Below are 13,543 nucleotides of genomic sequence, written 5' to 3'. Positions count from 1 at the left end.
TATAAATGTACCCTTGGAGGAGGAAATCTCATAGCTTTACATTCTTTCTTTTTTTAAAAATTTATTTATTTTGCACTGCATTGGGTCTTCATTGCTGCGCATGGGTTTTCTCTAGTTGCGGCGAGTGGGGTCCACCCTTTGTTGCAGTGCACGTGCTTCTCATTGCGGTGGCTTCTCTTGTTGCGGAGCACGGGCTCTAGGCAGGGAGTTTTATCTCTTCTGTCCATTTTGTTCACTGCTGTATCTCTGCATCTGTAACAATGCCTGGCGTGTTGTAGACATCCAGTTCAAACTAGTTGATTGTTGAATGATAAATGGAAATATTTTGTATGTTATAATAACACTTCATTTTGGGGGCATATGTAACACATTGTCTTCTGCAGGGCCTTCTGGGATTTCCCACACAGAAATAAAACCTTCTTCCCTAAACCTGATCTATGTGGGTTTGTAATTTTCTGCTCTGAATACCACTTATGGAAACAACTCAGTTCTCCAGAGATTTGAAAGAGCAGGACTGGGGCTTCCCTGGTGGCGCAGTGGTTAAGAATCCGCCTGCCAATGCAGGGGACATGGGTTCACTCCCTGGTCCGGGAAGATCCCACATGCCCCGGAGCAGTGAAGCCCGTGCACCACAACTACTGAGCCTGCGCTCTAGAGCCCGCGAGCCACAGCTACTGAGCCCACGTGCCACAACTACTGAAGCCCGCGTGCCTAGAGCCCATGCTCTGCAGCAAGAGAAGCCACCGCAATAAGCCCACGCACTGCAACGAACAGTAGCCCCCGTTCGCCGCAACTAGAGAAAGCCCATGTGTAGCAACAAAGACCCAACGCAGCCAAAAATAAATTTAAAAAAAACAAAAAAAGAGCAGGACTGTTCAGTTCATCTTATACCCCTGTACTTGTTAAACAGGTAAATGAATATGTTTTTAGTGTACCTAAGAGACGTGAAATTTCCAAGGAAAAAATATTTGCTCTTTTTACTCCTTGGTCACTTGTTTCGTTTTTTCCTAGCTGTGCATGTCATCAGTCTTGAAAGAATGTGCTTCAATTCACTTAAAATAACGATTTCTTTTAGTAACACTTCGGTAATTAAGTCAGTTACTCTTCCTGGAGAACAAAACCTGAGCTAGTTGGTAATTGCTTTTGTCTTTATTTGTAATCTTTTAGAAGACAAACGTGAGCTTTTCCTTGGGACAATCATTATGAATTCTTGATAACATCTGGTTGCTTAATTCAAAAAATGTATAGCTATGAAGATTAATGATAGACCTTAACTGGATTTAAACTCAGACATATATAGGATCTGTATTAATCTCAGTCAACCCTTTCAAGCAGATGCCATATTTTGGGGAAAAGGAAATTGAAATGTACCAAGGAGCGGTAAGTTACATGCCACTTAAATTACTGTAGTGTTTGGGGGCTTTTATGATGCATGGGCAATTGAAGTTTGCAATACATTTGCATTTTCTTATTATGAATTGTTTATTGGGGAAACGCAAGTAGGTGACATTGTTTGATTTTTAATAATGTGCTGCTCTTCAGAGTACAGCTCAAAAAAGCATAGGAGTATTATTATTGGAACATTATATACAAAATTAGTCAAACAGGATGTAAGACTTACAGCTTCAGGCATCTTCCTCCTTCCACATATGTCACAAAATTCTAAGGACTAAAAAAAAACACTACTCGGTAAAAAAAAAAAATAAATAGGACAACGGGAACTTTTCTCTGCAAATCACTTAAGCTGTGGCTATGAGTGGAACATGAAAAATGAATCTTTTATTACTTCATTTATTAATGTGACCCTGATCTCTATTCAGACCCAGCTCCATAGCCATTTCAGTTGTGTGATCAAAATAGAATCCATAATCCTAATTAATATATTTCATCCCATGGCTCATCACTTCCCCAGGCCTCCCCATCTCTGCATCTTTTTCCTTCCCTCTTTCCTTTCCAGCAGAAGCACAAGAGCGTTCATTAATCCTGACCCCTGGAAAACAAACAAAAGGGAGCCCACACAAATTCATCAGTTGAAGTGGAAGGCAATTTACCCAGAGCAAGAGCCCACCCCGTGGTTGCCAGATGAATGGTGCTGGTAGCTGGAGCCGAAGGAGGCTGCCACGCGAAAGACCTTTGATAATGCTGCCTTTATGGAAGCCCAGCACAAGGGAAACACTGTCAGTAGAGGCTGGGCCCTGCCCTGGCGCCCTGATCAGCAGGGCCCCGGGGCAGCAGGCACGGAGCCGGCTTGGCGTCCTCAATGACAGCCAAAGCGGGGTGGGTGGAAGTGCTGTGCATTCGTGTTGTTTCTTCCCATTTCTCTGTGAAGCCTTGCTACGTGAGTCCCTTGCAGACCATTCATCTTTTTGAAGAGTTCTCTTTAAAGATATGCCCTAGAAGTTTTTAATATATATTTATTTTTAACTGCTAGTGGTAACAGAATGTTGTAAAATTGGTATTTACTTAGTGCCGGGTACTATGTTACACTTGCAACCATAATAACTCAGCCCTGTATGCTGGCTGCGGATTACTCTTCATCCCCATTTCACAGATGAGGAAACTGGAGCTCAGAGAGGTAAAGTACTTGAATATATTGAGTGTTGAAGCTGGGAGTTGAAGTCAGGTCTCAGTGACTTTCTTTCAAGCCTAAGGGAAGATCAGGTAGAGGAAATGCTTACCCTATAATTCTCATCAGTAGCTGAGAAGTACCAGGAGTCCATAGATGGGAAACCAATTTGAAAACTAAAAAGTGACGTGCAGAGGTCAAGTATAACTAGCTAAGTGACTTTGAAGCCTTATTGGGCAATGACTTGCCCACTCCTTTCCCTCCACTGCTCACAGCTTTCTCTCTACTCCATTTCCTTCTATTTTCCATCCTTTTTTTTTTTTCTGGCCACGCAGCACAGCATGAAGGATCTTAGTTCCCCAACCAGGGATTGAACCCGTGCCCACTGCAGTGGAAGCTGGGAGTCTTAACCACTGGACCGCCAGAGAAGTGCCTCATCCTCTTTTCTTTTCCTGTCTCCCTGTTTTCAAAGAGGTATTAAAGATAATAATTTGAGCAGTCTGGGCTGGAAGAAGACAATTTAAGACTCTTATCCTGCAGTGCCATCTACGCATCCCTTCTCACTATGAGGTGAAGGCAGCAATGGCATTATTTTTGTCCCTGTATAGAATTATTCAGTCCCTCAGTCCCAGGCATAAGCTAGACCCTCATGAGCAGTTTCCTTTCTGAGCCCCCCGCTCACATGTGGGGAGCCGTGGGCACTGGAAACACCCGTGCTTACCATTTGTGCAGGCGTCGAGCAGTCTCTCACCCCTTGTCGCTCCACTCTGATCCACCAGGGCTTGCAGTGAGTGGCAATTTCTGGGCCAGGCCCCTTACACTGTAGTAACTTGTTGTGTAACAAGGCTCAAAGCTGGATTAAGTAGATTCTGCTTTACCGCTGCATTTTACTTACCTTTTCTAATTACTTTCCCATCCTTCATCTCAGTTACCTTGTGAGATGTGTACCATGGACGTTATTATCCCCACTCTAGAGATGCGAACCAGAGAAGGGCAAGACAGAGCCTGAATGTCTTCTCCCTCTGGACTTGGCTTTCTTTTCACTCTTTTATGGTAGATAGTCTCAAATTGAAGGCGTGTTCTTCCTCCAGCTTTCCACCATATGAAGTATTATTCTTTTTAGTGATTTTTGAGGAAGTGGTGGAAGTGGTGCCAAGAAACTGAAGGAAGCAGGGCTGCAGTCGTCCTGACGCAGTGAATTTATTGGTGGATTTATATTTATGCATAGCTAAGATATCCCATGAGATAAAAGCACAAACCCGCTATCTTGGTGTGGTAGGATTTTTTGTTTTTCCATACTGAGATGGGACAAACTGGTCAAATCTGTTTATCTCTTTAAAGAACCACACCTCCTGCCTTCTTCTAATGGAAAGTTTTTAAGTTTTTTCCTTATTTTCATATAGTCTCACTTAATTTCCTGTGGGGTCCCAGGATCTTCAACTTACCTCTTAGAAAAAAAAAAAACTAGAATTTCTGAATTAATACCAGTCAGATCCAGGTTTTTAGTAAGGCCCTCTTAAGACCTGTTGCCCAAATGTCTTCAGAAACACTTAGAAATGGAATGTGGTCTACAGAGGCGTGCTGGGTGGAAGGGTGTGGTATCGGAGTCTCTGAAGACAATGGTTATGTCTGAAGGCTGAATCATACATAGGCTTACAGAAGAGTCCTTCCAAATTCCATCTTCATTGCTTTAGGTGTACCTCCTCATGACCTTAGCAAGTTTATGATTCTTGTATTATGCAACCTTTAAGGCTGGAACTATACAGTGGTGTATTCATTGCCAAGGCCAAGAAAAGAAATGTAATGTGTTGCTCTAACTGACCATGGTTTTTTTGGTTTTTTTTTTTTTCTTCTTTTCCAGGCACAGTATGAAAACCCACCACATATCTATGCTCTTGCAGATAATATGTACAGAAACATGATCATTGACAGAGAGAACCAGTGTGTCATCATCAGGTATGGAAAAGAGCCTTCTTAGGTCCAGGGAACATGAGACCATGCTGTACTTAGGATTCTGTCACGGAGCAATGCTTTTGCAGTAGTTGCTCATTCCAGAGGCTGGTTAATGTATCCGAGTAGCAAGCAGCCTGTTAACTTTGCCTTGGTTTGTTTTATAACTCCAGTTCATAAAAGATTTGAGCTTCTGTGAGGTTGCTTTTTATACCCCTGTCACTTAAGGTATTAAGGCCTTAGGGCACATGGTTCTAGCTGGATCTTTCTCTGATTGTCATCAGGCCTTGAAATAAAATCATGAGACACCTCCTCTCCCATTTGATTGTATTGTGGCTTTACTCTGAATTGGAGATCCTTTATGTTGCAAGTATAGTAAGCATGTGTCACTGTTTTGTCAGCTGGAGTATTTTTCTCTAGGTCCTTCTTTTTCCTTCATAATTTAATATTGGTTTGGTCAGGAAGTTCATTTGGGTTTTTCCATAACACAGAAAATCCTGAACGAACTTTTTGGCCAGTCCAATAGTTCGAGTTTGAACATTTTTGGTTTTTTATCATTTGCTTTTAATTTTCTGAGGGCATTACTGGTCAATGCCAGCATTGGGTGTCTGTAACTACACTTCGCAATCCTTGTAACCTGACCTAGCGCTGAGTCTTTGCTGGATTGAAGTGCTTTTACAATTTTGTTTACCATTACGAACATTTTCAAACATACAGAAAACGTAAGCGTCTGTATTTCCATCACTTAGAACTTGACAGTTTTTGACATTTTGTCATATTTGCGTTCATCTTCTTTAGTTACTTAATTTTTTAGTTCTTCATTTTTCAAAAATAAAAAAAAAGGTTTTATGGATATTTAGAAACACAAAATTAGAAAGAGAATTATAATAAGCACCTGTGTATCTGTCATCCCGCTTGTACAGCTATTAATAGTGTATAATATAATAATATAGTGGCCAATCCTGTTTCACCTAGTCCTCCCACCCTGGCCCACTTGATTATTTAAAGCAAATCCTAGGGAGAAAATCATTTCATTTGTCAATAATTTAGCGTGTACCTCGAAAATATCATTCTTATCACACCTGAAAAAAAAGAATAATTCTTTCAATGTCGTCTAATATTATCAGTGTTCCAGTTCCATGACTGTCTTATAAATTCTCTTCTACAGTTGATTCATTTTTATTTAGGTTCCAAACGCTCACACTTTGTCCTGGTTGTGTGTCTCTCAAGTCTGTCGTTAACACTTCTCTCTTGTTCTTTTTGTTTTCTTAGTATTTATTTGTTAGAGAAAAAGGTTCGTCCTGCAGAATTTTCTGTAGTCTGGTGTTAGCTAATTGTATACCGTGACTTTGCACTGTCCTCTCTATTCCTGTAAATTGACAGATCTAACAGCTTGATCAGGTTCAGGTTCAATTATTTGGCAAAAAAATGCTCCATTATTGATGCTGTGCACGTAATGCCTGTTGGTCTGTCTTTGTGTGATGTTCGGATTTCCAGTGGGTCAATCCATTATAAATTCTCATTTCACAATCATCATTTACTTGATGGTTGAAAAAGAATCATTTTCTAATTCTATGATCCCTTCTACATTAATTTATTAGTTGGAATTTTTATTTGTTTACCATAAAATACAATCTATACGGGAACATTAGATTAAAAAGCTTGATTAGTTGTCTTTATTTACTAATTTTTCAAGCAATGAGTTGATACCCTAGCAGCAAGGTAAAATGTTTTTGTTTTCAATATCATTCTACACTGGTAGATTTTAAATACCTTACCTGTTGAACAACACTGCAGTTTTCATTTAGGCTCAAGTAGTCCTACCTTTGGCCAGTGAAGGCCCTTTGTATTGGCTTCTTTGTCCCTTTGACATGACTCCAGTAGTCTGTGATAGTTTCCTTATTTAAGATGTTCCAGGCTCCAGCCAAGGAGTGGGGCAGGGCAGCCAGGAGGGAGTAAGAGAGCCTGAATGGAGGCCGGGTCAAAGGTCAGGGCCTTTTCCTGGCTGCCGTGGCAAGGATCCCTACCTGAACACTGCAAGTGACTATTACCCTGGGATTCAGAAACGTCTACAGGACTGAGACTGGACCTGCTAAAGCTGTCTCAGGGCATTGATGAAGTGTGTTGTTCAAAGGACGTTTGCCATTGGGAAATGTGCCCAGAGAAGAGTAAATAAATGAAGCTTTAGATAAGGAATTGATGAAATAAATCTACAAAGAAGCCTTGTTAAACCCTTTCATATCTTATATATGGAATATACAAGATTTATAAAGAAATATGTTCCTATAAAGTAGGGATAAGGAAATCAGGCTAAAAAACACATAACTCCATTTATAGGTACAGATGGTACCTGTATGTGATTGTGATAGGAATAATGGGCAATGCAGATATGTTAATGACTTTTAAATTATCTAAAAATATCCAGTTCAAAATTTGTTCAAAAATCAAAAAACTAAATAAAAGGTGAATAATACAGTATAAAAAGTAGAGCAACAGGAGGACCTTCAAGATGGCACAGGAATAAGATGTGGAGATCACCTTCCTCCCCACAGATACATCAGAAGTACATCTACATGTGGAACAACTCCTATAGAATACCTACTGAACGCTGGCAGAAGACCTCAGACTTCCCAAAAGCCATGTGGCTAACAGGGTCTTGGTGCTCCTGCCGGGTGTCAGGCCTGAGCCTCTGAGGTGGGAGAGCCGAGTTTAGGACATCACTCCTCCAGAGACCTCCTGGCCCCTCGTAATATCAGTCGGCGAGAGCTCTCCCAGAGATCTCCTTCTCAATGCTAAGACTCAGCTCCACCCAACAACCAGCAAGCTTCAGTGCTGGACACCCCATACCAAACAACTAGCAAGACAGGAGTACAACCCTACCCATTAGCAGAGAGGCTGCCTAAAATCATAATAACTTCACAGACACCCCAAAATACACCACCGGTTGTGGTCCTGTCCACCAGAAAGACAAAATCCAGCCTCATCCACCAGAACACAGACACCAGTCCCCTCCACCAGGAAGCCTACACAACCCACTAAATCAACATTACGCACTGGGAGAAGACACCAAAAACAAAGGGAACTACGAACCTGCAGCCTGTGAAAAGGAGACCCCAAACACAGTAAGTTAAGCAAAATGAGAAGACAGAGAAACACACAGCAGATGAAGGAGCAAGATAAAAACCCACCAGACCAAACAAATGAAGAGGAAACAGGCAATCTACCTGAAAAAGAATTCAGACTAATGATAGTAACAATGATCCAAAATCTCGGAAATAGAATGGAGAAAACACAAGAAACATTTAACAAGGACCTAGAAGAACTAAAGAGCAAACAAACAATGATGAACAACACAATAAATGAAATGAAAAATTCTCTAGAAGGAATTAATAGCAGAATAACTGAGGCAGAAGAACAGATAAGTGACCTGGAAGATAAAAAAGTGGAAATAACTATCACAGAGAAGAATAAAGAAAAAAGAATGAAAAGAATTAAGGACAGTCTCAGAGACCTCTGGGACAACATTAAATGCACCAACATTCTAATTATAGGGGTCCCAGAAGAAGACGAGTAAAAGAAAGGGACTGAGGGCCTCCCTGGTGGCACAGTGGTTGAGAGTCCACCTGCCGATGCAGGGGACATGGGTTCGTGCCCTGGTCTGGGAAGATCCCACATGCCACAGAGCGGTTGGGCCTGTGAGCCTTGGCCACCGGGCCTGCGTGTCCAGAGCCTGTGCTCCGCAACAGGAGAGGCCACAACAGTGAGAAGCCTGCGTACCGCAAAAAAAAAAAAAAAAAAAAAGGGACTGAGAAAATATTTGAAGAGATTATAGTTGAAACTTCCCTAATATGGGAAAGGAAATAGTCAATCAAGTCCAGGAAGTACAGAGAGTCCCAAACAGGATAAATCAAAGGAGAAACAAGCCAAGACACATGATAATCAAACTATCAAAAATTAAATACAATGAAAAATATTAAAAGTAGCAAGGGAGAAGGAACAAATAACATACAAGGGAATCCCCATATGGTTAACAGCTGATTTCTCAGCAGAAACTCTGCAAGCCAGAAGGGAGTGGCAGGACATATTTAAAGTTATGAAAGGGAAAAACCTCCAACCAAGATTACTCTACCCAGCAAGGATCTCATTCAGATTCGATGGAGAAATTAAACCCTTTACAGACAAGCAAAAGCTAAGAGAATTCAGCACCACTAAACCAGCTTTACAACAAATGCTAAAGGAACTTCTCTAGGCAGGAAACACAAGAGAAGGAAAAGACCTACAATAACAAACCCAAAACAGTTAAGAAAATGGTAATAGGAACGTACATATTGATAACTACCTTAAATGTAAATGGATTAAATGCTCCAACCAAAAGACATAGACGGGCTGAATGGATACAAAAACAAGACCCATATATATGCTGTCTACAAGAGACCCACTTCAGACCTAGGGACACATACAGACTGAAAGTGAGGGGATGGAAAAAGATATTCCATGCAAATGGAAATCAAAGGAAAGCTGAAGTAGCAATTCTCATATCAGATAAAATAGACTTTAAAATAAAGACTATTACAAGAGACAAGGAAGGATACTACATAATGATCAAGGGATCAATCCAAGAAGAAGATATAACAGTTGTAAATATTTATGCACCCAACATAGGAGCACCTCAGTACATAAGGCAAATACTAACAGCCATAAAAGGGGAAATCGACAGTAACACAATCATAGTAGGAGACTTGAACACCCCACTTTCACCAATGGACAGATCATCCAAAATAAAAATAGGGAAACACAAGCTTTAAATGACATTAAACAAGAGGGACTTCATTGATATTTGTAGGTCATTCCATCCAAAAACAACAGAATACACTTTCATCTCAGGTGCTCATGGAACATTCTCCAGGATAGATCATATCTTGGGTCACAAATCAAGCCTTCGTAAGTTTAAGAAAATTGAAATTGTGTCAAGTATCTTTTCCTACTACAGCGCTATGAGACTAGATATCAATTACTGGAAAAAAACTGTAAAAAATACAAACACATGGAAGCTAAACAGTACACTACTAAATAACCAAGGGATCACTGAGGAAATCAAAAAATACCTAGAAATAAATGACAATGAAAACACGACAACCCAAAACCTATGGGATGCAGCAAAAGCAGTTCTAAGAGGGAAGTTTATAGCAATAAATTCCTACCTCAAAAAACAAGAAGCATCTCAAATAAACAACCTGACCTTACACCTAAAGCAATCAGAGAAATAAGAGCAAAAGAACCCCAAAGTTAGTAGAAGGAAAGAAATCATAAAGATCAGATCAGAAATAAATGAGAAAGAAATGAAGGAATCAATAGCAAAGATCAATAAAACTAAAAGCTGGTTCTTTGAGAAGATAAACAAAATTGATAAACCATTAGCCAGACTCATCAAGGAAAAAAGGGAAAAGACTCAATAGAATTAGAAATGAAAAAGGAGAAGTAACAACTGACATTACAGAAATACAAAGGATCATGAGGGATTACTTACTAGCAACTATATGACAATAAAATGGACAACCTGGAAGAAATGGATAAGTTCTTAGAAAAGCACAACCTTCCGAGACTGAACCAGGAAGAAATAGAAACTATAAACAGACCAATCACAAGTAATGAAATTGAAACTGTGATTAAAAATCTTCCAACAAACAAAAGCCCAGGACCAGATGGTTTCACAGGTGAATTCTAACATTTAGAGAGGGGCTAACACCTACCCTTCTCAAACTCTTCCAAAATATAGCAGAGGGAGGAACACTCCCAAACTCATTCTATGAGGCCACCATCACCCTGATGCCAAAACCAGACAAAGATGTTCCCCAAAAAGAAAACTACAGGCCAATATCACTGATAAACATAGATGCAAAAATCCTCAACAAAATACTGGCAAACAATCCAACAGCACATTAAAAGGATCACAAACCGTGAGCAAGTGGGGTTTATCCCAGGAATGCAAGAATTCTTCAATATATGCAAATCAATCAATGTGATATACCATATTAAGAAATTGAAGGATAAAAACCATTTGATCATCTCAATAGATGCACAAGAAGCTTTCAACAAAATTCAACACCCATTTATGATAACCCTTCAGAATTTAGGCATAGAGGGGACTTACCTCAACATAGTAAAGGACATATATGACAGACCCACAGCAAACATCATTCTCAATGGTGAAAAACGGAAAACATTTCCACAAAGATCAGGAGCAAGACAAGGTTGCCCACTCTCACCACTCTTATTCAACATGTTTTGGAAGTTTTAGCTACAGCAGTCAGAGAAGAAAAAGAAATAAAAGGAATCCATATCGGAAAAGAAGAAGTAAAGCTGTCACTGTTTGCAGATGACATGATGCTATACATAGAGAATCCTAAAGATGCTACCAGAAAACTGCTAGAGCTAATTAGTGAATTTGGTAAAGTAGCAGGATACAAAATTAACGCACAGCAATTTCTTGCATTCCTATACACTAACGATGAAAAATCTGAAAGAGAAATTAAGGAAACACTTCCATTTACCATTGCAACAAAAAGAATAAAATACCTAGGAATAAACTTACCTAAGGAGACAAAAGACCTGTATGCAGAAAACTATAAGACACTGATGAAAGAAATTAAAGACGATACAGACAGATGGAGAGATATACCATGTTCTTGGATTGGAAGAATCAACATTGTGAAAATGACTATACTACCCAAAGCAATCTACAGATTCAATACAATCCCTATCAAACCACCAATGGTATTTTTCACAGAACTGGAACAAAAAATTTCACAATCTTTCACAAAAGACACCCAAATAGTCAAAGCAATGTTGAGAAAAGAAAACAGAGCTGGAGGAATCAGGCTCCCTGAGTTCAGACTATACTACAAAGCTACAGTAATCAAGACAGTATGGGGCTTCCCTGGTGGCACAGTGGTTGAGAGTCCGCCTGCCGATTCAGGGGACATGGGTTTGTGCCGCGGAGCGACTGGGCCCATGAGCCATGGCCGTTGGGCCTGCGCATCTGGGGCCTGTGCTCCGCGGCAAGAGAGGCCACGAAAGTGAGAGGCCCACATACTGCAAAAAAAAAAAAAAGACAGTATGGTACTGGCACAAAAACAGAAATATAGATCAATAGAACAGGATAGAAAGCCCAGAGATAAATCTACGCACGTATGGTCACCTTATGTTTAATAAAGTAGGCAAGAATATACAGTGGAGGAAAGACAGCCTTTTCAATTATGTGGTGCTAGGAAAACTGGACAGCTACATGTAAAATAATGAAATTAGAACACTCCCTAACACCATACACAAAAATAAACTCAAAATGGATTAAAGACCTAAATGTAAGGCCAGACACTATAAATCTCTTAGAGGAAAACATAGGAAGAACACTGACATAAATCAAAGCAAGGTCTTTTTTGACCCAACTCCTAGAGAAATCGAAGTAAAGACAAAAATAAACAAATGGGACTTAGTGAAACGTAAAAGCTTTACACAGCATAAGAAACCATAAGCAAGACGAAAAGACAACTCTCAGAATTGGGGAAAATATTTGCAAACAAAGCAAGTGACAAAGGATGAATCTCCAAAATGTGCAAGCAGCTCATGCAACTCAGTATGAATCAAACAACCCAATCCAAAAATGGGCAGAAGACCTAAATAGACATTTCTCCAAAGAAGATATACAGATTGCCAACAAACACATGAAAGAATGCTCAACATCACTAATCATTAGAGAAATGCAAATCAAAACTACAATGAGGTATCACCTCACACCATTCAGAATGGCCATCATCAAAAAATGTACAAACAATACATGCTGGAGAGGGTGTGGAGAAAAGGGAACACTCTTGCACTGTTGGTAGGAATGTAAATTGATACAGCCACTATGGAGAACAGTATGGAGGCTCCTTAAAAAACTAAAAATAGAACTACCATACGACCCAGCAATCCCACTACTGGGCATGTACCCTGAGAAAACCATAATTCAAAAAGTATCATGTAGCACAATGTTCATTGCAGCTCTGTTTACAATAGCCAGGACATGGAAGCAACTTAAGTGTCCATCAACAGATGAGTGGATAAAGAAGATGTGGCACATGTATATAATGAAATATTACTCAGCCATAAAAAGAAACGAAATTGCGTTATTTGTAGTGAGGTGGATGGACCTAGAGACTGTCATACAGAGTGAAGTAAGTCAGAAAGGGAAAAACAAATACTGTATGTTAACACATATATATGGAATCTAAAAAAATAAAATGATTCTGAAGATCCTAGGGGCAGGACAGGAATAAAGGCACACGTAGAGAATGGACTTGAGGACACGGGGTGGGGGAAGGGTAAGCTGGGACGAAGTGAGAGAGTGGCTGGGACGAAGTGAGAGATTGGCATGGACATATATACACTATGAAACGTAAAATAGATAGCTAGTGGGAAGCAGCCGCATAGCACAGCACGATCAGATCGGTGCTTTGTGGCCACCTAGAGGGGTGGGAGGGAGACACGAGTCGAGGGCGTATGGGGATATATGTATACATATAGGTGACTCACTCTACATATACGTATATATGTATAGCTCACTCTGTTTGTTATATAGCAGAAACTAACAGACCACTGTAAAGCAATTATACTGCAATAAAGATGATAAAAAAAAAAAAGATGTTCCAGGCTCATCTTGTACCTTTTCTGCCAAGCCTTGGAACCAGCCATTTCATCAAAAAGCCCTGGTTCATTTTAATGGGAAATAGTATTTAGAGACCATCAGTCTAGTCACTAAGAGTGCTCACTGCTCTGTTAACAGTGCTTCTTATTCTTTTCAGAGAACAAAGGCAAGGAATATGAACTGTTTAAGAAAAAAAATGAAACATGAGTTCGTACTGATAACGTCCAGTTCATTTTTTTTTTTTGTAATTTTTTCGCCCCGCAGCATGTGATATCTTGTTTCCCAGACCAGGGATCGAACCTGTTCCCCCCTGCAGTGGAATTGCAGAGTCTTAACCACTGGAC

The 13,543-nt window shown here is 40.0% G+C and overlaps 1 protein-coding gene across 3 annotated transcripts in view; it reads left to right on the top strand.

Annotated features, from left to right (window-relative positions):
- The window catches only part of MYO1E (myosin IE), a 205,307-nt gene that overhangs the window by 95,239 nt on the left and 96,525 nt on the right, over positions 1–13,543 (top strand). For all 3 annotated transcript variants that reach the window (XM_067748563.1, XM_067748572.1, XM_067748554.1), the window contains exons 3-4: positions 1,291–1,380; positions 4,428–4,522. In XM_067748563.1, coding sequence (XP_067604664.1) covers positions 1,291–1,380; positions 4,428–4,522 — 185 coding nt within the window. The remainder of the gene's footprint in view (positions 1–1,290; positions 1,381–4,427; positions 4,523–13,543) is intronic.

Source organism: Pseudorca crassidens, chromosome 1, assembly GCF_039906515.1.
Source record: "Pseudorca crassidens isolate mPseCra1 chromosome 1, mPseCra1.hap1, whole genome shotgun sequence".
NCBI lineage: Eukaryota > Metazoa > Chordata > Mammalia > Artiodactyla > Delphinidae > Pseudorca > Pseudorca crassidens.
Note: the sequence above shows the minus strand (reverse complement) of the source record. Positions and strands in the feature narration are given on the sequence as shown.